At 53.0% G+C, this 24774-nt stretch overlaps 1 protein-coding gene across 3 annotated transcripts in view; it reads left to right on the forward strand.

The window, feature by feature from the left end:
* The first annotated feature begins 8610 nt into the window (after positions 1–8610).
* LOC105464422 (synaptogyrin 1) overlaps positions 8611–24774 on the forward strand; it is a 33980-nt gene continuing 17816 nt past the window's right edge. For all 3 annotated transcript variants that reach the window (XM_071080615.1, XM_071080616.1, XM_071080617.1), the window contains exon 1: positions 8611–8767. In XM_071080615.1, coding sequence (XP_070936716.1) covers positions 8669–8767 — 99 coding nt within the window. In that variant the 5' untranslated portion in view covers positions 8611–8668. The remainder of the gene's footprint in view (positions 8768–24774) is intronic.

Here is a 24774-nt window from a genome sequence, read left to right on the forward strand (position 1 = left end):
TTCCATATGGCTAGTCTTGTTCTTTTTTTTTTCTTCATAAAGATTCTTTCTTTGAGGATTCCAAACATTTATTTTAGTCTTTTATCTTTCTATAAATTCATCTCATCTGCAGTTACTTCATTTTCTTTTTCTTTTTTCTTTTTTTGAGGTGGAGTTTTACTCTGTTGCCCAGGGTAGAGTCCAGTGGGACGGTCTCGGCTCACTGCAACCTCCATCTCCTGGGTTCAAGCAATTCTCCTGCCTCAGGCTTCCGAGTAGCTGGGACTACAGGTGCCCGCCACCACGCCCGGCTAATTTTTGTATTTTTAGTGGAAATGGGGTTTCATCACGTTGGCCAGGCTGGTCTCAAACTCCTGACCCCAGGTGATCCGCCCACCTTGGCCTCCCAAAGTGCTAGGATTACAGACGTGAGCCACCATGCCAGGCCTGCAGTTACTTCATTTTCTGCTTATTGTGATTGGTGAATTTGCTGCCTCTCAATTTCAACAAGGCTTCTGAAGTTTGGGTTGCAGCCTCATTTGCAATGGCAGGGTTTTGTTTTTCTTTACCCTTTCCCTTCCCTGTGTGCTCACCCTCCCCCTCCAGCCGAGTTACTCCTGCTTCCACCAGGCTTCCAGGAACCCATCTCACAATGATGTCTATGGCCCCTTCCCATGGGCACACTGGGGACACTGCAGCCTCAGTGGCAGATTCAGAGGGAGGTTTGTTTCAGCATCCTGTGGGCTGCCGAAATGTGTCCTTCCCTCGCTGAACCAAGCACTTTGTCTAAGCCAGAGTCCCAGGCAGAGATCCCCTGCAGTTTTATTTTTTGCTTCCATTCCCGGTAGTGGACCGCCACCCCTGTTGCTGGCTTCAGGCAGGAGGCTGACTTGGCTTCTGTCTCTTGTGGAGCATTTTAATCTCATTACCCTAAAAAAGCTGAAGATTTGGTGGCTGTGTGGACCCAGTACCCAAGTGCCCATGGCTTCAGCCATTTCCCTGCTTTCATCTCCATAGAGTTGCTCATTTTTGAGCATGGCTTCGTCTGTTTAGTTTTGCCTTATGTTTTATCTGCAATTGCTTTGGGTAACATGCAGAAGTTTCTGTTGACTTATTAGGCTTGTTATGTATTCCATTGCAAATGACAAATTACTTTAACACTTAGTGGCTCAAAACAACAGTCATTATATATATACACACGCACATATATATATATTTAAGGCAGAGTCTCACTCTGTCACCCAGGCTGGAGCGCAGTGTCATGACCTCGGCTCACTGTAACCTCTGCCTCCCAGGTTCTAGCAATTCTCCTGTCTCAGCCTCCTAAGTAGCTAGGACAACAGGTCCTGCCACTATGCCTAGCTAATTGTTTGTGTTTTTAGTAGAGACGGAGTTTCACCATATTGGCCGGGCTGGTCTCAAACTCCTGACCTCAAATCATCCACTGGCCTCAGCCTCCCAAAGTGCTGGGATTATAGGCATGAGCCACTGTGCCCTGCCTGTATATTATATTATATGATATTCTATTCTATTATAGTCATGATACGCTTCATTTGGGCAAGGCTTAGCTGGGTGATTCTTCTCTTCAAAGTGCAATCAACTGAGGTCACTTTTTGGATTCAGTTGGTTACACGAGTTAGTCCTGGGAGCTCAAGATGCTGGTGCTGATGGCTGGAAGGCTGGAATCCCCTGGGCCTCTTGGCCAGAGTATTTACATGAGGTCTTGGTGGTCTCAAGACTTCTTTCATGACAGCTCAGGACTCAGGTTCATGGTAACCTGTCTCAAGGCATCATTCTGATTACCAAGAGATGATTTCCAAGAGATGAAAATTGAAAGCAAATATTTTCTTAATGCCTGGGCCAGGAAAATGGCCCAATGTTGCTCGGTTAATCAATCACAAGCCTCCCCATATTCAAAGGGAGGAGTTTCAAGGAATTTGTGGCCATATGTCACCTGCTACCCTTGCTTATTATTATCCACCCCCCACCCCCCAGGACTTTGAGATCCTTTAGGGCAGAGACCATGTGTAATGTCACTGTTGGATCCCAAGGGTCTTCAATGACCTGGCTCAAGTGATGTAGGCTTGCCACCAACTAGATCCTGTGTGTACTCCCTTCATCCCTTCTTTGAAAAAAGAAGGCCGGGCGCGGTGGCTCAGGCCTGTAATACCAGCATTTTGGGAGGCCGAGACGGGCGGATCACGAGGTCAGGAGATCGAGACCATCCTGGCTAACACAGTGAAACCCCGAGTGAGCCGAGATCCGGCCACTGCACTCCAGCCTGGGCGACAGAGCAAGACTCCGTCTCAAAAAAAAAAAGAAAAAGAAAAAGAAAAAGGAGTAGGATTGCTGGGTCATATGGCACATTCTTCAGTCAACTGAAACACACTGCCAAGCAGCTCTCCAACTAGGTACCACTGGTCAATGTTTATTATTATTATTATTATATGTTTGTTTTTTTGAGAGGGAGTCTCGCTCTGTCGCCCAGGCTGGCATGCAGTAGTACAATCTCTGCTCACTGTAACCTCCACCTCCCAGGTTCAAGTGATTCTCTTGCCTCAGCCTCCCAAGTAGCTGGGAGTACAGGTGCACACCACCACACCCAGCTAATTTTTGTATTTTTAGTAGAGACGAGGTTTTGCCATGTTGGCCAGGCAGGTCTGGAACTCCTGACCTCAGGTGATCCGCCCACCTCGGCTTCCCAAAGTGTTGGGATTACAGGCGTGAGCCATCGCACCCAGCCCCGTTGGTCAATTTTGAAGATTATCATTATGCTGGGACTGGTGGCTTACTCCTCTAGTCCTAGCAATTTGGGAGGCTGAAGAGGGCCAACCCCTTGAGCTCAGGAATTCAAGACCAGCCCTGGCAACATGGCGAGACCCCATCTCTACAAAAAATAGAAATTAAAAAATTAGCTGAGTGTAGTGGCACACACCTGTAGTGCCAGCTACTTGGGAGACAGAGGTGGGAGGATCGCTTGAGCCCAGAAGGTTGAGGCACCATTGAGCCGTGATCACACTACCGCACTCCAGTCTGGGTGACATTGAGATCCTGTCTCAAAGAGAAAGAAAGAAAGAAATAAAAAGATTATAATCATGCTGTGGCTCATGCACTCAAATATGGTGAATGCATCTCCCTTCTGTTCAGGTAACTCCAACTTCACATACAGAAAACAGAACTAGCACCTTGGATGCCAAAATAGCCTCAAGAGGGCAGGAGAGAGGGAGCAAAGGCCCATTGCAATTGGGCTGGGGCTGGGAATTCGAACTACAGGGCAAGGTGCAGGCAGCTCCGTGTTTGGAAAAGCTTGTCCTGCAAAGACCAGCCTGACTTTCTCCTTTGGTCTCAACGCTAACACAGAACACGCAATTCCAGATGGCAGAGGAGGAAGTTTCTACAATTTGCAATGACATAAAGTATATTTATATACTTCGCAATGGTATAAAGTAGAGGTTCATGGGTGAGCCTGAGAACCTATCCACCATTCATAGCTTTGTGTTTCAAAGAAAATGCCTACATACCTTGTTATTCTGTTAAAGAAAAAATTATTCAACGATATGTGTTAAAGCACGATCAGAAAAACTTTACGCAAGACCATCGTTATAGACACAGGAACCACTGCAGTGAAGTCTTGCAATGGGATCGAGAGACTGGGCTTAACTCCAAACATGGCCAAGTGTGGGGGCCAATGGACGGAAAATTACTAAGAGGAAGCATCAGCGGTAAGGAGGATACTGGCTAAACTGACCTAACGGGATTCTTGCTGAAGACAAGCCCGGGTAATCAGACATCACCTGGAGTGGAGGATGAGAAACCCGATCAGATATGGAGGTGATCCCACATGGAGGATGAGGGGTTCTGGCTAAACTGACTTAGGAGGGTTCTTTGCTACAACTAGATTTTACAAGGAAGTGCATAGGTGGGCTTAACAGAAGATCCAGAAGCCTGACTAAAGTTTGGCAACGCAAAGAATCTTTGTCAGTACATACCCACCTTGAAAACCAACCGTGACGGTGCGGCTAATAACATTTACTGAGCCCATTCTTTGTATCAGGCACCATTCTAAGCATGTCTTATGCATTCTCTCATTTAATCTCAGCAATAATCCTCCGAGGCAGGTACTATGCTTATTTCTATTTTCCAGATGAGGGAACAGGCTCAGAAAAGTGAAGCTGTTTGTCCAAGGTTACACAGTGAGTGAGGATAAGGGAAGCCAAGGCTTCCATTGGTCCCCCCAAAATATCTGAATCTGAAACTCAGGATGCTAAACAGCATGCTTTCTGAGATTTAATGTATTAGTATGATCAAATCTTAGGGGCAGAGGGTTAGGGACAGTCCAATTATTCAGCCATATACCCCATGGCTAAGACAAAGCCTAATGCAGGGTGGACTTCAAATAAAGGTTTATTGAATTAATAAATGAAGGAGGCTGGGCGTGGTGGCTCACACCTGTAATCCCAGCACACTGGGAGGCCAAGGCAGGCGGATCATGAGGTCAGGAGTTTGAGACCAGTCTGGCCAACATAGTGAAACCCTGTCTCTACTAAAAATACAAAAAATTAGCCAGGTGTGATGGTGTGCACCTGTAATCCCAACTACTCGGGAAGCTGAGGCGGGAGAATCGTGTGAACCCAGGAGGCGGAGGTTGCAGTGAGCTGAGATTGTGCCATTGCACTCCAGCCTGGGTGACAGTGTGAGACTCCATCTCAAAAAAAGTAATAATAATAAATAAATAAATAAATGAAGGGATATTGTCCCTGAAAGACCAGCCTGAGCAACATAGCGAGACTTCATCTCTACAAAAAAAATAAAATAAAATAAGTAAGCTCAGTGGCACGAGTCTGTAGTCCCAGCTACTGGGGAAGCTGAGGCAGGAAGATGGCTTGAGCCCCCGGATTCAAGGCTTCAGTTAGCTATGATTGCGTCACTGCACTCCAGCCTGGACAACAGAGCAAGACCCTGTCTCCAAAAAACAAGGTGTAACTTAATGCAGTGAAAATCACCTCTTGTATGGATAGCTCTGCAAGGTTTTTGTTTGTTTGTTTGGAGACAGAATCTCGTTCAATCGCCCAGGCTGGAGTGCAGTGGCACAATCTCGGCTCACTACAACCTCTGCCTTCTGGTCAGTTCAGGCGATTCTTGTGCCTCAGCCTCCTGAGTAGCTGGAATTATAGGCACACACCACCACGCCTGGCTAATTTTTGTATTTTTTGTAGAGATAGGGTTTCACTATGGTGGAGAGGCTAGTCTCCAACTCCTGGCCTCAAGTGATTTACCTGCCATGGCCTCCCAAAGTGCTGGGATTACAGGCGTGAGCAACTGCACCTGGCCTATTCTGCAAGTTTTGATAAACAATTTTTTTTTTTGAGGTGGAGTCTTGCTCTGTCACCAGGCAGGAGTGCAGTGGCCCCATCTCAGCTCACTGCAACCTCTGCCTCCTGGGTTCAAGTGATTCCCCCGCCTCAGCCTCCCGAGTAGCCGGGACTACAGGCGTACACCGTCATGCCCAGCTAATTTTTTTTTTTTTTTTTTTTTTGAGACAGAGTCTCGCTCTGTCACCTGGGCTGAAATGCAGTGGCTCGATCTCAGCTCACTGCAACCTCCACCTCCCGGGTTCAAGCGATTCTCCTGCCTCAAGCCTCCAGAGTAGCTGAGATTAAACAGGCACCCGCCACTACGCCCAGCTAATGTATTGTATTTTTAGTGGAGACAGAGTTTCACCATATTGGACAGGCTGGTCTTGAACTCCTGACCTCGTGATTCGCATGCCTCGGCCTCCCAAAGTGTTGGGATTACAGGCTTGAGCCACCACGCTTGGTCACTAATTTTTGTATTTCAGTAGAGACGGGGTTTCACCATGTTAGCCAGGATGGTCTCAATCTCCTGACCTCATGATCAGCCCACCTTGGTCTCCCAAAGTGCTGGGATTACAGGCATGAGCCACCACGCCTGGCTGACAAACTTTTTTAAATTTTATTAATAAAACATGTTTTATTAATAAAATAAATTGACAATTTTATTGTGTAACCAGTCCCATAAACAAGACATGGAATGATTCTATCATGCCTCTAAATTTCCCCATGCCTCTTAGTAGTAAATCTCTGCCCACCAATCCCCTGGCAACCACTGATCTTTTTTCTGTCCTTAACAGTTTTGCCTTTGCAAAAATGTCACATAAAGGGAATCCTGCAGTCTCTAGACATTTGAGTCTGGCATCATTCACTTTGCATAATACATTTGAGGGTCACCCATATTGATGAGTGTATCCACTGTTCGTTGCTTTTTATTCCTGAGTAGTGTTTATTCCTGAGTAGTGTACCACAGTTTGTACCCTCCCCACTTGAGAAGCATTTGGGTTGTTTCCAGGTTTGGGTTATTACAAATAAAACTGCTCTAAATATTTCTGTTCAGGATTGGGCTCGGTGGCTCATGCTTATAATCCCAACACTTTGGGAGGCCAAGGCGGGCGGATCACCTGAGGTCAGAAGCTCAAGACCAGCCTGGCCAACATGGTGAAACCCCATCTCTACTAAAAATACAAAAATTAGCCAGGCATGGCAGCGGGCACCTGTAATCCCAGTTACTCATGAGGCTGAGGCAGGAGAATCACTTGAACCAGGAGGTGGAGGTTGCAGTGAGCCAAGATCGCACCACTGTGCCTCCCATAGTGCTCGATTAAACTTCTGTACATGGTCTCGATCTCCTGACCTCATGATCCGCCCGTTTCAGCCTCCCAAAGTGCTGGGATTACAGGCATGAGCCACCGCAGATGTGGGGCATCTTTTCATGTGCTGAGTTGCCATGTGTGTATTTTCTTTGGTGAGGTGTATAACTATTCAAATCTTTTGCTCATTTTTTAAAAAGTGGGTCCTCTCCTTATTTTTGAGTTTGAACGTTCTTTATTTGGGATGCAAGTTCTTTATATCTATGCTTTGCAAATATTTTCTCCCAGACTATCGTTTGTCTTTTCATACATTCTTTTAACAATGTCTTTTAAAGAGCAGAAGTTCTTAATTTTGATAAAGTCCAGTTTATCAATTGTTTATTTTATGAATCATGTTTTTCATGTTGTATCTAAGAACTCTTTACCTAAGGTCACAATGTGCTTTTTTTTTGAAATGGAGTCTCACTCTGTCCAAGTTGCTTACTGCAACTTCCACCTCCTGGGTTCAAGCGATTCTCCTTCCTCAGCCTTCCGAGTAGCTAGGACTACAGGTGTGTGCCGCCATGCCAGGCTCATTTGTGTATTTTTAGTAGAGATGGGGTTTCACCATGTTGGCCGGGATGGTCTTGATCTCTTGACTTCATGATCTGCCCGCCTGAGCCTCCCAAAGTGCTGGGATTACAGGCGTGAGCCACCGCGCCCGGGCTTCTCTTGTGCTTTCTTCTAAAAGTTTTATATAGTCATAGTAGCACCTTATAAGTGTGCTGGATTAAATGCAGAAATGTGTGTAAAGCCCTTAGAACAAGGCCTGGTAAAGACTAAACAATCAACTGAGTCTTAGATGGATATTGCCTATGTAATGTTTATAAGGAACACCCTCAGGCCCAGCACACATTTCCTCCACACAGATATTGTGTCCTGTCATCACAGAATGGCAGGATGCTAGAGAAGCAAAAGCCTCTACCCATATCCTCATCCAGCCTGCTCCTGGAACCAGTGAAGGTAACTGAAGACATAGAGAGGCCACAGAGCTACAGGGCAGCAGGAGAGCCAGCCCTGGAAGGTGGCCCTTCCCCTGCAGGGAGCACTCCTCCATCTAGCCTCTGTTTCCGTGAAACCTGGAGGTCTAGCCCAAGCTGTGATGGGCTGATGGGGACTAGGCTCTGTTTACTGAGCACCTACTGTATGCCAGGCCCTTGGGTAAGGCACTGAATAAGTTAGACAACACCTGGGCCTCGGGAGCTCACGGACTAGCAGAGGAAGAGGCCATGAACAAACGATTGCGTAATTAATTGATGGATTCAGGAAAGGGGCAACGTTCTGGGGTAGGAGGGGATGGGGAAGAGGAAGTCTCAGCTGCCGCCTCTGTGCCAGGCCCCTCCAGGCTGGGGGTGGGAGGGTGCGCGGGCACAGGGACACAGATGACGTCATCGTAAGAGGCAGGGGAAAGGTGGTCCTGGGAGGTGGGGGCTGCTCTGGAGGGCTCTAAGAGGGTCATTCACTCGTGGTTCATTCATTCATTTGAGAAATACTCATGCGGCGCCTACTGTGTACCAAGCACCCCCTAAGAAGGACGAACACGGTTCCTGCCCTCTCACTATGTTTGGGGCCAAAGCGGCAGGAAACAGCCAAACAAATCAAGCATGAAGATGGTTTCAGCAGAGTCGACGGCTCGGAGGGGCTGCGACCGGGGCAGGGGACCGGGGATACGGAGCAGGGACACGGCCCGCACTTGATGCACACGCACCGCCCTCCCCCAACACTTTGCATGCAAAGAGGTCACCGCACTGGCTGCGAGCGCGCCCTGCGCCCCGGGCCGCCGCACGCGCGCCCCCGCGCCCGAGGTCGCGCGCCCGCCCAGCCCCCCCGCCCGCGCCCCGCGAGCTGCGCCCGCCGCGCACGACGCCCCCTCGCGGGAGCCCTGGGCCGCCGGCCGCGCGCTCAGGGGAGGGGGCGGGGGCGCCGCGCACGCGCACGGGCCGGCGGCGCGCGCCGAGCGGGGGGCACCGCGCGGGTGCAGCCACGATGGAAGGGGGTGCGTACGGAGCGGGCAAAGCCGGGGGCGCCTTCGACCCCTATACCCTGGTCCGGCAGCCGCACACCATCCTGCGCGTCGTGTCTTGGGTAAGGACGGACTGGCCGGCGGCTCCGCCAGGCCGGGGTGGGGGTGTGGGCAAGGGCGGCGCGCCCGGACAGACCCGGACCCCACCGGGCCCCCGGCGGCGGCGCGGCGGCACGGCGGCGGGCGAGGAGCTGTCCTGCCTGCGGAGCCCGCTGCCGCTGCTCCTCCTTCCTGGGCCCCGGGCGGGCGGGAGCCCTGGCGCTCGCGGGAGACACCGCTCCCGCTCCCGGAGCCCTGGTTTCCTGGGGCCCCCCGGTCCGTGCGCCCCCCTTCCCGCCCGGATTGCTGTGACCTCCAGGCGGCGGCTATGCAGCTAAAGGCTCGGATTGTGCGCGGCCGCCACCGCGGGGACGGAGCCGGGGTTTAAGGTGGCCTTTTTAGAGGGTGGATCAGGGCGTGGACCATCTCGCTGGGGTGCACGCCGCGCCTGCGATGGACGTTGGAGGAGGAGAGGGTAGGGAACCGGGTTCGTATTGCCTAGCCCGGCCCGTGTGGAGCGATGAGTCGGGAGCTGGGTACCTCTTTTCCACCCTGGAACTGCCTCTCCTTCTCGCGTGACCTTGGGAGCCACCCAGGAAATGTTCTCGAGAAATGAGGACTTCAATTCCAAGGTGGGGAGTGCCATCTCCTCTCTCATGCCTCAGTTTCCCGATTTATAGATAAGGTGGGAGGAGCCTTCTTGAGGCCCCCTTGGGCTCTGACATTTCATGAACCGGTAACACCCCTCCCACTCAGCATGCACCTGGATGCCCATGGCGGGTGTCTGGGAGAAAGGTCTGCTCCCACAGTGAAGAGGCCAGGGTGGCCTCCAGTCCAGCTGAGGGGCAGGGTCCTCAGTGCGGAGGGCTGAGTGGGACTCTTGTTCAGTCCGGTGGTCAGGGGGAGGATGGGTCAGAGACAGGGAGCACAGAGGGAGGAGTTCAGGTGCCTTGAGTGTCACCCCATGGAAAGAAGCCCTGCTGGGGTCTGAAGAGGGGGTTCCTGGGGCTCCCTGGGGTTGGCTGGCTGTAACCCAGAAACCCCCACTCTAGGTTCTGGCCTCTCCAGGCCTGGGGCCCATTCCTGATGGGCTCAGACTAGAAGGGCTTGGACTGGGGATGCTGGGCAGGGGCACTGTCAGGGACCCCAGGGGCTACCCCAAGGCCAACTGTGACCTCAGGGTGCTCAAGCTCCCTCGTTTCCTTGGTTTTCAGGGTCTGGTTGGTAGGATGGCTTGGGTATGTATCCCTGGCCTGCCAAGGATGACCCCATTTAAAGCCTTTTCTTCTCAAATGCCATCAGATGGGAGCTCTTTGAGGGCAGGAAAGCCTAATTCCTTTAGCCTTTATGTCAGCACCTGCACAGAACCTGGCACCCCAGCACATCTGTGAGTGTTTGTGGCTCTGAATTCATTAATCTGTGCCAGTCTCCTGCTCCCCAGATGCCCCGACAGACCCTTGGCAAAGGTGGGAGCCCTGGGGGGCACCTGCCGGATCAGGCCGGTGGGCTGTGTTCACTGCTTCAGTCTGCCTGCCCCTGGGCCTCTGGCCTGGAAGGGCGAAGCCGCTGGCTTTGTGAGGGGGCGTGGACATTCTGTCTGTTTGGGTCATTTCTGCCTGTGATACCTTCATTTAGCAAAGCTTTATTGAATCTGCTGGTCCCTGAGGGAAGGCAGCGTGACTCAGAAGCAGCCCTTGTTCTCAGGAAGCCACCGTCACACTGGGAAGTGAGCCAGGTGCCCCTAGGCAGAGGCCACAAGAGCCAGGAGAGGGGTCTCCCTGCTGTGGAATCAAATTTCATGGTGAAGGTAATGTCAGATTGGGCCTGGTGGGATGAGGGTTTACACGTGTGCACATCCAGGGGCGAGGACGTGGAAAGCAGGAGGAAGGATCAGCCCCTCTGAGCATCCGTGGGGTGCAAGACCACACATAGCCACCCAGCTGGTTCCCCAACACTAGAGGAAGCTGAGGCTCAGCAAGGCCAAGTGCCTGGCCCAAGGTCACTAAGCATGTAAGTGGCAGACGAGCATTTGAGCCTAGGTCTTCCTGTCTCCAAAGCATAGTTCTCCCCCTGGGACAGGGAAGAGTCCAGAATCCTGGAGTGTCAGGATTGGAAAGGACACAAAGGTCACGTGTGCCAACCAATGCTCAAACAACGCCGCAACCTCCCAACCCCGCTCACACACGTGGATACAAGGCGCTCACTACTTTTGTCGAACCAAGAGATAGGCTGATTGACACCTTTAAAAGTAGCTTTTTTTCCTGATCAAAGTAACACCTGCCAATTATTGGAAAGTATAAAATTCACGTGTGATGGTTGCATGGTAGGAATGTACTTAACACCACTGAAATGGTGAAGATGGCAAGTTGTATGTTACGTGTATTTTCCCACAACAGAAAAAGTTTGGTGGGGGGTGGTAATCATGTGATACCACCACTTAGGGAGGGCTGCAGTGAATATGGGGCTGTTTCCTTCTGGTCTTTTAGAGACTGTGTGGTGTGCTGAGCCATTTAAACACATCAGGAGCTGCGGGGGATGCAGCCAGTGCCTGCTCTTGGGCCTCACAACACAGGGCAGAGCAAGTGAAGACTGACCTCCAGGACTAGGATGACCCGTTTATCCTGGTGTGCTGGAACTTCCTGCCTTTAGCATTCCGAGAGGCCCTCAATCCAGACAAACAGGGACAATTAGTCACCCTGTCCAGGACTCCTGGACAACCCAGACCTCTACCACAGCCCTGGAGGGGCCCTACCAGTATGTGCATGTGGACCTGTGATTTTTTTTTTTTTTTCTTTTTTTGAGACGAAGTCTTGCTCTGTCCTCCAGGCTGGAGTGCAATGGTTTGATCTCGGCTCATTGCAACCTCCGCCTCCCAGGTTCAGGCAACTCTCCTGCCTCGGCCTCCCAAGTAGCTGGGATTACAGGCACACACCACCACGCCCAGCTAATTTTTGTACTTTTAGTAGAGATGGGGTTTCACCATGTTGGCCAGGCTAGTTTCGAACTCCTGACCTCAGGTGATCCACCCGCCTTGGCCTCCCAACATGCTGGAATTATAGGTGTGAGCCACCACACCCTGCCTAGACCTGGGATTTTTGTAAAATTTGTAAGAGAAAGATTTTTTTTTTCCTGCTGCTTTTCCAAAAGAGGGCCTCCAAATCATGTAAGCTTCAGGGCCTCACCAACCTGGACCTACCCTGGAACCCAAGCCCTCCGTCCCTGGGTCAGCCTGCGCAGAAGCAGCGCCTCCGGGACCTGGCTTGTCTCTTTTTAATTTTTTTAGAGACAGGATCTTGCTGTGTTGCCCAGGCTGGTCTCAGACTCCTGGGCTCAAGTGATCCTCCCACCTCAGCCTTCTGAGTAGCTGGGATGACGAGGCGAGGCGTGGGCCACTGCATCCGGCATGGCTTGTCTCTCGACTAAGGCTTTCTCACCTCTTGGTGTCATTGCCCCGGTGGCAGATCAGCTGCCACTCCTGGCACCCCCAGGCCACAGCTGTGACCTTCAGTAAGCGTCCCCTCCCCACCCTCTGTGCCTCAGTCTTCCCACTCGAACTGGTCTGGGCTGGGGCAGAAGTGCCTGATCTGTTGCGCTGTGACTGCAGCCTGTCAGTGACTCATTTCTTTGTTCTAAAGCCAGATGGGAAAAAGAGGAGTTACAGCAAGGAGCTAAACTGATTCAATAGAAAGGACCACCTTTTATTTAGAGTTTATATTCTTTTTTGCAGGGGGCTAAAATGGACTATAGGGAATGAATGTCAGTACTGGTAGATGAGTTTTTTGTTTTTGTTTTTTTTGAGATGGAGTCTTTCTCTGTCGCCCAGGCTTTGGCTCACTGCAACCTCTGCCTCCCGGTTTCAAGTGATTCTCCTGCCTCAGCCTCCTGAATAGCTGCGATTACAGGCACCTGCCACCACGCCCAGCTACTTTTTTAATTTTTAGTAGAGACAGGGTTTCGCCCTCTTGGCCAGGCTGGTCTCAAACTCCTGACCTAGTGATCCACCGGCCTCGGCCTCCCGAAGTGCTGGGATTCCAGGCGGGAGCTGCCGCGCCCAGTCCATGTTTCTTTAGTTCTCCATTTTGACAAAATGAAAATGATAAAATGTTTGAAATGTTGCCATTTTCAGGGTTCATTTTTTAAGGGCTTTGGCTGTAATACCACATGGTTCTGTAAATGGAGTGGGTATCTTCCCCGCCATTTTACAGATGACAGAATTAAGGCTCAGCCTGGAGAAGTGACTTGTGCTAGCTCAAGGCCTGGGCTTGTCAGAGCCTTGGTTTGAACCCGGCCTACCGGGTTCCACGTTCTATGTACTCCCTGTGGCTTCCCTGCCTGGATCTCCATGACACCAAGGGGTGGCCTGAGGGAGGTGGCTTTGTACCCCTGGTTTTATCCACCCCCCACCCCCCCCATCATCTCAAGTGAACACTGAATAAAAAAAGCTGAACTTGGCCAGGTGAGGTGCCTTACGCTTATAATCCCAGCACTTTGGGAGGCCAAGGCGGGCGGACCACTTGAGGTGGAGAGAGGGGCTGTGAGCAGATCAAGGGTATTTCAGAAGCTCGTGTAGAAGCTTGGTTTGGAGAGGGCTCTGTGGCTGGAAATGTATGGTCACATCCAGCCTGTCCTCTCCCAGTACCGGGCACAGCCCTGTCACCTAGACAGGAGGGTGGACCCGTGGCCCTCATTTGGCATTTATTGCTGACCACCCTGCAGTGTTTCTCGCCTTTTCACCTCCTGTGGCTGGCTCCTCTGCTGCTTCTTCTCTCTCAGGTCTAGGACAGGGTCAGCTGCAAGGAGACCCCCAGGAGGTGATAGATTTCTGCTGTGTCTTGGGCACTTCCTCATGTCCAGGGACAGCCCAGGGGCAGCCTGGTGAGCCTGAGAAAGCCTGGGGCATCAGGGGCAGGGCCATCAGAGTGGGACCTTGGAAAATCCCTACCTCTTTCAGCCTCAGTTGCCTCACCTGTAACATGGGATTGAAGGGCCTGGGTTTGGGGAGGCTGCGAGGGCTTATGAAAATTCTAATTTTGGCTGGGTGCAGTGGCTCATGCCTGTAATCCCAGCACTTTGGGAGGTGGAGGCAGGTGGATCACCTGAGGTCAGGAGTTCAAGAGCAGCCTGGCCAACATGGTGAAACCCTGTCTCTACTAAAAATACAAAAATACAAAAAATTAGCCAGGCGTGGTGGCGGGTGCCTGTAGTCCTAGCTACTTGGGAGGCTGAGGCACGAGAGTCACTTAAGCCCTAGAGGCAGAAGTTGCAGTGAGCCGAGAACATGCCATTGCACTCCAGCCTGGGCTAAAAGAGTGAAACTCCATTTCAAAATAAATAAATAAATAAAAATAAAGGAAAAGAAAATGCAAGTTTTTTTGGTTTGTGTTTTTTTTCTTCAGATTGGAGGGCAGTGGCACGATCTTAGCTCACTGCAGCCTCTGCCTCCCAAGTTCAAGCAATTCTCCTGCCTCAGACTCCAGGGTAGGTGGGATTACAGGCGTGTGCCACCGTACTGGACTAATTTTTGTATTTTTAGTAGAGACAGGGTTTCATCATGCTGGCCAGGCTGGTCTTGAACTCCCGACCTCAAGTGTTCTGCCCGCCCCAGCCTCCCAAAGTGCTGGGATTGCAGGTGTGAGCCACCTCACCCAGCCTGAACGCAAGTTTAAAAGGCCTGCTGGGCCGGGCGCGGTGGCTCAAGCCTGTAATCCCAGCACTTTGGGAGGCCGAGACGGGCGGATCACGAGGTCAGGAGATCAAGACCATCCTGGCTAACATGGTGAAACCCCATCTCTACTAAAAAATACAAAAAACTAGCCGGGCGAGGTGGCGGGCGCCTGTAGTCCCAGCTACTCGGGAGGCTGAGGCAGGAGAATGGCGTGAACCCGGGAGGCGGAGCTTGCAGTGAGCTGAGATCCGGCCACTGCACTCCAGCCTGGGCGACAGAGCGAGACTCCGTCTCAAAAAAAAAAAAAAAAAGGCCTGCTGTACATCTGCTGTGGTTGGTTTTGTTATCCCCTCCTTAGATGAGAAGCTGAGGCCCAGAGAGGTTAACTGGAGTCGCTGGGATGGGAACCCATAGCTCCTGCTCCAGGGAGTCCCCAGCCATGTGGGGAGTCCCACATGAGCAGCACGTGCAAAGCTGTTGGGCGGGCCTGAGCCCCAGAGAGAAAAAACAGAGGCTGGGAGAGGAAGGGAAGAGAGGAGGAGAAGCCAGGAGGGGGAGGGAGGGAGGAAGGGAGAGGCAGATGGCAGGGCTGTTGGAGGGAGCCACACTTGGCACCCAGACCGGAAGAACCAGCTGTCAGGTGGGAGGGGAGGCAGAGCAGGCGCTGGGGAGTGCCTTGGCCTGGAGACCTGAGGCTGCGTTCTACACCCTGTCTGCCTGTGATTGGCTGTGTGACTGGAGCGAGAGGCCGATGCTGTCCTGGCCTGAGTTTCCCCATCTGTCAAATGGGAAGAGGATAGTTGGATTGCTCTGGTGGTTCCCAACCTTTCCACCCTTGAAGAACCTCAGTCTTGCTCCTAGTGGACTCCAGGTTGGGAACTTTGGATCGGTCAGTCTTTAGAGAAGTGATGTTGGGGCCAGGCGTGGTGGCTCAAGCTTGTAATCCCAGCACTTTGGGAGGCCGAGGCAGTTGACTCACTTGACATTAGGCTGGTTTGAGACCAGCCCGGCCAACATGGTGAAACCCTGCCTTTACTAAAAATACAAAAATTAGCCGGGTGTGGTGGTGCCTAGGATTATGCTTGTAATCCTAGCTACTCGGGAGACTGAGGCACGAGAATCACTTGAACCGCGAGGTGGAGGTTGCAGTGAGCCGAGATCCTGCCACTGCTTTCCAGCCAGGGCAACAGAGTGAGACTCTGTTTCAAAAAAAAAAAAAGTGATGTTTGGAGCCATCCCCTCATGCTTTGCGGGGGCCTGCAGCAGAGGGGAGCCTGGGCCCCAGGTCTATCCATGGGAGCAGAGCAGACGGCGTCAGCTGGAGCCTGGAAGGGCAGTCATGCCCTGTGTTTTGGGAGAACCTTCCCTTCCAGGGATGGAGATTTGCTCAGCTCTCTGCTGCTGATGGAGCAGGGGCCAGGTGAAGGGGACTGGGAGGGAGGGGCGGCTGTGTAGCTGGGACAGCCCCAAGCTGTCCGACCCAAGCTGCAATAATGCAGGAACTTTAACAAGCTGGGGCTCCTCCAGTACCTCACAGTCCAGGGGGCAAGAGTTCCTGAGCCTTCAGCCCCTTCTAGAATGTCCCTGACACCTTTCGTAAATTGCACTGTTACCTGGCCTCCCCCAGACCCTGCTTCCTGCAGCCTGCTCAGTGGGGGCCTCTTTATCCCTCAGACCCTCCCTCGCTGGGCCTACAGGTCGAGGGTCCTTCTGGTTCCTGAGGCCACTTCCAGGCCATTGTCCCTCAGCTTTGAATCTCACACCAACACTGGATCGCCCACTCCCCTTCATGATGAGCCGGCTCCAGGCCACTTTGCCCGTTCTTCAAAGATGCCTACCCAGGTCCGGCGCGGTGGCTTACGCCTGTAATCCCAGTACTTTGGGAGGCCGAGGCGGGCGGATCACGAGGTCAGGAGATCGAGACCATCCTGGCTAACACAGTGAAGCCCTGTCTCTACCAAAAAAAAAAAACAAAAACAAAAACAAAAACAAAAAAAACTAGCTGGGCGTGGCAGCGGGCGCCTGTAATCCCAGCTACCCGGGAGGCTGAGGCAGGAAAATGGCGTCAACCCGGGAGGTAGAGCTTGCAGTGAGCCAAGATCGCACCACTGCACTCCAGCCTGGGCGACAAAGCAAGACTCCGTTTAAAATAAAATAAAATAAAAATAAAATAAAATAAAATAAAATAAAAATAAAAAGATGCCCACCCTGGCTCGGTGTCAGCCCTCTCCAGCACTACTCCTGCTCCAGTCCTGGTCATTGGAGTGTTTATTTCTGTGACCCTTCCCACACCCTTGCCTCCTCTCCCCGCGTGGTCTTGTCCGCCAGCCTCAGCCACTGTCACAAGCTGGACCCTAGCTAAGCCTTGCCCTGCTTTCCCAGTAGCCTCTCGCACTTCCTGATCCTTCTTCCAGGCGTCTCCTCCAACCTTCCTACCTTTCCACCTCCCTCTCCCTCCCCTGATCCTAGGTCCTTGGGCCTGGGGCCTCTGAACCGCTGATCTTCCCCTGTGCACTGGCCCTCACCACCCCTTGGTCCCTGCTGTCCCCCTTCCCACCTCCCGGTGGCCACGTGCTGCAGCTCCAGCCCTTCTGTGCATCACACTCACCTGGCACAGCTCTGGTTAAATTCGGTCCTAGGCGTCTTCACACCTGCCCAGCTCCTCCTAGACTATCTCCCCTGTTCTGGTGGCCCAGGCCAGCCTGGCTGCAGCCTAGTGAGCCTGTTTCTCTCACCTACTCGTGGACACATGTCCATCAATTCTCTCTCCCTCTTTCTCTCCTCCACCCTCAGTTTCGCCCTCTCTACTCTTGGCTCTTCCGCATCAGCTTGCAAATGTGCGTGATTCCCCATCTCAGGAAGACACTCCCTCACCCATTTCTCTGGTCCTTCAGAAGAGTTGTCACCGTCTCCAGGGTTTCTTCTGCAGTCTCCCACACGCACTCCCCACGGGCTCTCTCTCCCCCCCTCGCCATCTTCCCAGGCTCATTCCTGACCTTCACATTGCCAGTCTCACGGCCGACTGTTATTGATGGATCTCTCAGCAGCATCTGGCAGCTGTGAGGGGTTTATGCATCCTCCCTTGAATCCAAACAGCCGCAGAATGTGGACACCCTCACCCCGCTTGTCCCTCTTTAATATACATGCTGAGCACGGGCCGGATGAGGTGCCTGGTCTGCAGGGACGGCTGACAGTCTAGTGGAGGGAAATGTGACAGAAACCTGTTAAAATATGGAGATGAGCACAGATCCTTAGAGAGGGACAGGCAGGTGACACCAGCATTGAGTCAGTGTTGAGAGGGCAGGAGCCAGCCGGGCAGAGAAGGGGGAAGGAGGAAGAGCGAGGGCAAAGGCTGAAAGGCCTGGCAGAGCAGAGACAAGGCTGTCGCCCCTGCTGGGGGGTATGCTTGGAGGGCAAGAACTGTATCTGTCATAGCCCCAGGGCTATGTTGGTTCCAGGCATCTCCTAAGGGCCCCACCTATGAATGGATGAGGCGGGAACTGCACTGATCAGTCTTCCTCCTAGCCACTGTTCTCCTTCAGGTGTCCCAACTGGCCTTTAGGGCCCTGCCTCCCCGTGAAGCCTTCCTGGATTCTCCCAAGCTTGCGCTCCCCTCCCTGCTTCCCTTGGGCTCTGTGGGGATGACTGACAGAAATCTCAAAACGGGGAGCTTTCCCCTTCTGTGCCTTTCTTCACTGGAAGGTGAGGCAGGGCCTGGGACCAGATTATTTCCCTGATGACCTGGAATTTGCACAGCAGGAGAGAAACCAAACAACATCAGGCATGCAGGGACCGGCAGGGTAGAGGCAGGCACTGGGATGAGGAAAAGCAGACAGAACTGGATAGGTTAACCCTGCCCTTTTTCTTTTTCTTTTCTTTTTTCTTTTTCTTTTCTTTTTTTTTTTTTTTTTTTTTTGAGATAAAGTCTTACTCTGTCGACCAGGCTGGAGTACTGTGGCACGATCCCAACTCACTGAAACCTCCACCTCCTGGGTTCAACCGATTCTCCTGCCTCAGCCTCCCAAGTAGCTGAGATTACAGGCATCCACCACTATGCCTGGCTAATTTTTTTTTTTTTTTTGTATTTTTAGTAGAGATGAGGTCTCACCATGTTGGCCAGGCTGATCTCGAACTCCTGACCTCAAGTCATCCACCCGTCTTTGCCTCCCAAAGTGCTGGGATTACAGGCATGGGCCACCACGCCTGGCCAACCCTGCCCTTCTTACCAACTGAGAGACCTCACAGAGCCTCAGTGGCCACATCTATAAAATGGGTACAACAGTGCCTACCCCAGAAGTCTTGGGGCATGTAAATAAGGTCTAGCCCTGAAGGGCTCTGCAGTGTTTGGTTGGCATTTACACCCCTTTCCAGGTGGTGATGTTGCTCCCCTCTCCCACCTCTTCTACGCCTCTGAAAGGGCAGAGGTGATAAGACGTGGGGTGAAGAAGGCCCTGGGGGGTACAGAATTATGGGGATGGCGGTCCAGCTACTTCTGCCACTGATAGTAAGGCCCTGGGCCAGTCAAGCGAGCCCTCTCTGGGTCTTCATTTCCTCCTTTCTCTCCTTTTTTTTTTTTTTTTTTGTACAGACGAGGTCTCACTATGTTCCCTAGGCTGGTCTCAAACTCCTGGGTTCAAGTGATTCTCCTGCCTCGGCCTCCTGCGTAGCTGGGATTACAGTCATGAGCCACCGTGCCCAGCCAATTTCCCCCTTTTTCATGAGGCTCCAAGGGCCCCTTGAGGTTACTCAGCCAGAGGAGAGGAACATGGGGCATACTGGAAAGAGGGAGGGCCGGGCAGATCACGCAGGCCCAGCCTCAGCACCGTGGGGAGGCTGGGGTCTTCTCACCCAGGCCCTGCCCAGCGGAGCCCACTCCACCCCCACCGTCCAGCACTCCGAGGGGACGGCTTGCAGAGATTACGCCTAATCCCCAACAGGTCACTTCCAAGGCTGCACAACCCGGTGTGAGGCAGGGGTGGAGGAGGGGCCCGGAGCCCCACCTGCCCCACCCCCACCTATTCCCCCAGGCGAGGCTCTTCAGGAAACCAAGGGGCTGCTCAACACCCATCATGTGTCCATGCGGCTTCAGCCGTTTTCCTCACATGACCCTGGGGGGAGGCAAGGCCCCGTTCCTGTGAAGGGGGGCCCTTGGCAGTCTGACTCATTTCTCAAAGCGTGACCACTCCTTTCTTCCCTCAGCCTTTCCCAGGAGGCAGGATGGATGCCTGCACCAGGACAAGGGCAGGAAGGCTGGGTTCAGCTTGTGGGGAGAAGACTTGGCAGCCCCCTTTCCAGGGAGTGAGCTCCCTGTGCACAGGGGTGTGCAAGTGGAGGTGCCAGCCAAGGATGCTGAGGAGGGGATAATTCTCCTGCCCGCCATGTGCCACCCAGGCCTCTCTATCAGACCTCCCCTCGAAGCCTTTCCTGACCCTCTCCCTGGGTCTGGGGGAGAGACATACACCCAACCACTGAACCACCAAATAGCAGAGAAGTTATATAGTTACCGAGAAGTTAAATGTTACCGAGAACTTTTAGCACTGGAGAATACTTGAGATCTGGAGTCTGGTCTGGAAGGCTTCTCTGGGGAGGTGTCTTTTGCATTGTAGATGTGGATGTTGAGGAACCAGCTGAGGGAAGATCTGAACAAATACAGGCATCCCAGGCCGAGGAAAGAGCGAGTGTGAAGGCCCTGAGGCAGGAATGAACTCAGGAGGGCTTGGGAGGGAAGTATTGGGAAGCTTCAGAGGCAGGCAGGAGCCCTGGGGTGTGGTGGGAGAAGGTCTTTACCCAGGCAGGGGTCGGTGGGTGAGCATCGATCCAAGAGTCTAGAGCTGGGGGGTGACATGTCCTGACTTAGGTTTAAGGGGATTGTCTGGCTGCTATGAGGGGACAGAGTGTAGGGGTGCAAGTGGACATATGGGCTGCTGTCATTGCCTGGAGAGGGGTGACAGTGGCCGGCTCCCGGGTGGAGGGACTTGACAGTTTCGGGAGGAGGCTGAAGCTGCTGGCCCGAATGTCAGACTGGTTGGAGGGGTCGAGTATGAGCCCAGGACTAGGGCCCAGCAGCTGGTGCTGAGGAGGCTGAGAGAGCCTGGGATACTGGAGGAAGGACTCGTGGCCCAAGCAGGGGGACCTCAGGGCCATTCTAGGGTGATGGACTTTATCTTCAGCCTGCAGAAAGACTGTTGAAGTTTGGAGTGGCTGAGATCCCCCTGGCTGCTGCCTGGGGACTGCCTGAAGGAGTCTGGAGAGGAGGCTGTGGTGGTGTCAGCACCTGGGCATGGGCGGGGCCAGCTGCCTGGCTGCCTGTGCTGCAGGGCAGGGACCAGGGCTCCCCCGAGCCACCCAGCTCAGGGATGTTCCTGCGCAGGGCAAAGTAGACAGTTCTGTTTGGAGCTGGGAGGACAGAGTGCCATGGGCTCCAGATGTCATCTGTCTGCAGCTTATCTGGGGAAAGCCAGCATTTGTCTAAAGACGTTTAAAACCAGGCCCCTAGGAGGTTCCTGGCAACGTAACAGTGATCTCAGCCACCCCCATGCTGGCTGGGCACAGCTCGCCCTGAGCTTTCGTTAGCCAACGCCCTGCAGTGGGTCCTAGGCACACCCTGGGTGGTCTGTCTGCAGAGGGGAGATACCATCTCCCCTCAAGTAAAGTGAGCCCAGTGTCCTTTTGCACTGCGGGACACAGGGCTCAGGACCAGCAGGTGTGCCTCCTTGGTCTCATGTTGACCTTAGAGTTTGGGATTCTGGAATTCGATCCTTCATGGGTAGGCAACTGGACACAGAGGTCGTGGGTGAGCTGGAGGAGCAGGCCCGGATGTGAGACAGGTTCCCCATTTACCTGCTGTGGGCCAGCCAGAGGCAGGGTCTCTCTGAGCCTTAGCCTCCCTGACTGTGAAATGCTCTAAGTATAAGACTGCTTTGTGGGGATGATTTCAGGTTTGTTTTTTCTTTGCAGATTTTTATGAGGATTAAAAGAGATGATTTGGGTGCCTTCTTCCACTGGCGCCAGCTCCGAGAAGGCTGTGGGCTGGTTCAGAGTCACAGGGTGGAGACAGACTTGTAAACAGGTCCTGGTCAGGAGTGCCCAAGGCTCAGGGTGGGAAAGAGTGACTGGAAAGTGGGGTGTCCCTGCAGGTGTCTGGGAGTCACTATATCCCAGCAGTGTTCAGAGGGCAAAGAGGAGTTCACTCCCATTGAAGATGGGGAAGGTAGGAGGGCAGCTGCAGAGCTGTCAGACAGCCTGAGGACACCACCCACCCTCAGCCCTCTGGGGTGGCTACATAGGGTGGGAAGGGGGACAGATGAGACCAGCGTAGACCACAAAGGGCTTGGTGCTTCCGGGGTCTCTGTTTCTATGTGTCTCTGAATCCAGTAGCCAAGGATCCTGAAATCCAAGATTCTGAGATTCCTTCTGATTTGTTTTTCTGAGTTTGACATAGATCTCCACCAAGCGCCATCTGGAATCCGTTTTTAAAAAAGACTCAGGATTGGATTTTAAAGAGGGCGGAAAAAAAACCAAAGAGGCTTGGCAGGTTTACCTTGTGCCTTTTTTTAGCGTTTGCTTTAGCTCGAGGGAAGCTTGTTTTCCCTCTGCTTACTGGTGACCTGGGTCCTCCCTTGACCATCACCCCTCCGTCCTCTCCTGTTTCTGGGAGAGGCTCTGCCTCTGGCTCTGCCTGTGAAGACCTGTCTCCCTTCCCTGCAGCAGATCCACTTGTTGAATGAATTTCCCCCGGTGCTGTGGCTGCTGTGGCCAGTGTGGAATTTCATTCTGGTTTCATTTCCGGTTCTCCAGTGGCTCCTTGCGTCTGCTCTGCGTGCTCCTTGCTGTCCCTGCAGATCTGGCCTTAGCAAGTGACCCAGGGATGCTGCCTGGCACAGGGCACCAGCTTTGGATCCAGAGAGACTCAGGTTCAAGCCTCAACTCCACTCCTGCCCAGTTGCGAGGACTGGGCAGGTCCCTAGAAGCAGCTCTAGAATGGGAATAAGAATATTGAGCTGGTAGAGTCGAGAGCATCCATTTCTGGGCACACAGCAGGCCCTGGGCAAGTCTCTGTTCCTCCTCCCATGTACTGTGAGTGGCTGAGGAGCAGAAACCTGAGGCTCGAGTCGTGCTTTGGGGGAGCTCCCACTCGGGGTAGGGGACAGCAGCTAAATGGAGAAGTTAAACCCTTGACATAGAGGGCAGCTGACAGTCTTGCAGGGGGTTCAGGAGACTGCAAGCGACTGGTTCTGTGTCCTCAGCGATGTTCATTCTCTTCCCCGAGCCTCAGTTTCCCCACTTGTGGACCAGCAGGCTGTAAGGGTGTGGCATTTGCAGGGAACGGCTCTGCTTCCCATTATCATTATTGAGCCTAAACTCCACGACTTCCTCCCCCATCTGCTCTTTTCTTTTCTTTTTCTTTTTTTTCTTTTTCTTTCTTTTTTTTTTTTTTTTAACCACACCTGGCTAATTTTTGTATTTTTAGTAGAGACGGAGTTTTACCATGTTGATCAGGCTGGTCTCGAACTCCTGACCTCAAGCAATCTGCCCACCTCAGCCTCCCAAAGTGTTGGGATTACATGAGCCACCGTGCTCAGCCCCTTCTTCTTCTTCTTCTTTTTTTTTTTTGAGACAGAGTGTCCCTCTGTCCCCCAGGCTGGAGTATAGTGGTGCGATCAGAGCTTACTGTAACCTTCACCTCCTGGGCTCAGGCAATCCTCCGGCCTCAGCCTCTGCCTGGCTAATTTTTGTATTTTGGGTAGAGATGGGGTTTCACCATGTTGCCCAGGTTGGTCTCAAACTCCTGGGCCTACCCAGGAGTGATCACTCACCCTCAAGTGATCCACCTACCTCGGCTTCCCAAAGTGCTGGGATCACAGACGTGCGCCACCGTCCCCAGGTTTTTCACTCCTCCTCTCACGCCCCACGTCGGCTGTGTCTGCAGATGCTGGTGGCTCTCCTTTCAGAATATATTCAGGCCGGTCACGGTGGCTCACGCTTGTAATCCCAGCACTTTGGGAGGCCAAGGCGGGCAGATTTCCTGAGGTCAGGAGTTCGAGACCAACCTGGCCAACATGGTGAAAACCCATGTTTACCAAAAATATAAAAATTAGCTGGGCGCAGTAGTGCACACCTGTATTCCCAGCTACTCAGGAGGCTGAGGCAGGAGAATCACTTGAACCCAGGAGGCGGAAGTTGCAGTGAGCCGAGATTGCGCCCCTGCACTCCAGTCTGGGCGACAGAACAAGACTCCATCTCAAATACATACATACATACATATATATATATTCAGCACCCACCACTTCTCCCCAGCTCCACTGCCTGCACCAGCCCCAGGCCCATCCCTCACCTGGATGCTGCCGTAGCTCCTGGCTGGGCTGCTTGTGTCACCTTTACCACCAGTCTTTCCTCTCCATAGCAACCGGCCTGATTCTTCTTAAACCTAAGTCACATCAAGTCACTCAGCTGCTCTTCAGCCTGCAGTGTCTCCTGAACTCACCCTGGCTGTCGAGGCCAGCCCGTCCTCCTCGCCAGCCTCGCCTCTTGGTGTCTCCCTCACTTGCTCAGCTCCCACCATGCGGACCTCTGTGCCGCTCCTGAACACACCCAGCTTACTCGCACCCAGGGCCTTGGCACCTGTGACTGCTTCTTCCCTGGGCTCAGGTCCCTCACTGAGTCAGGCTTCTGCTCAAAGTTCGCTGCATCAGAGACCTCCCTGGACCACCAGTCCACCTCCTCTTGCTCTGCTTCATTCTTCGTGACGCTTGTCTCCCTCGGTGAGAACAGGGACCTCACACATCTTGTTCCCAACTGTGTCCTCAGCCTCTTGCACAGGTCTGGTACCTACTAGGTACTCAGAAAATGTCGAGTGAACGAACCGCTGATGTCAAGCCCCAGAAGAGGCCTCCCAGGCCCCAGGGCAGGGCAGGCAGCTCACTCACTCCACTCCAGCAAACAAATAGCAAAATAGGTTGTAGCTCAGCCTGTAGCATGCGGTAGGGACAGTCAGTCTTCCAGCGAGGAAAACATGGAAAGGGGCCTGGGGCATGCAAAGGTGGGGAGGCAGGTGGTAGGGGGAGTGAAAGGAGGTGAGACCCCAGGAGTTGTGGGCAGGGCCAGTGCATGAAGGGCCTTGACCCCATCCCTAAAAGCTTGGATTGTAGGCCATGCGAGGTGGCTCACGCCTGTAATCCTAGCACTTTGGGAGGCCGAGGCGGGCAAATCACCTGAGATCAGGAGTTCAAGACCAGCCTGGCCAACATGGCACAACCCTGTCTCTACTAAAAATACAAAAATTAGCTGGGTATGGTGACGCATGCCTGTAATCCCAGCTACTTGAGAGGCTGAGGCAGGAGAATGGCTCGAACCCGGGAGGCAAAG

Source organism: Macaca nemestrina, chromosome 15 (assembly GCF_043159975.1).
Source record: "Macaca nemestrina isolate mMacNem1 chromosome 15, mMacNem.hap1, whole genome shotgun sequence".
Taxonomy (NCBI): domain Eukaryota; kingdom Metazoa; phylum Chordata; class Mammalia; order Primates; family Cercopithecidae; genus Macaca; species Macaca nemestrina.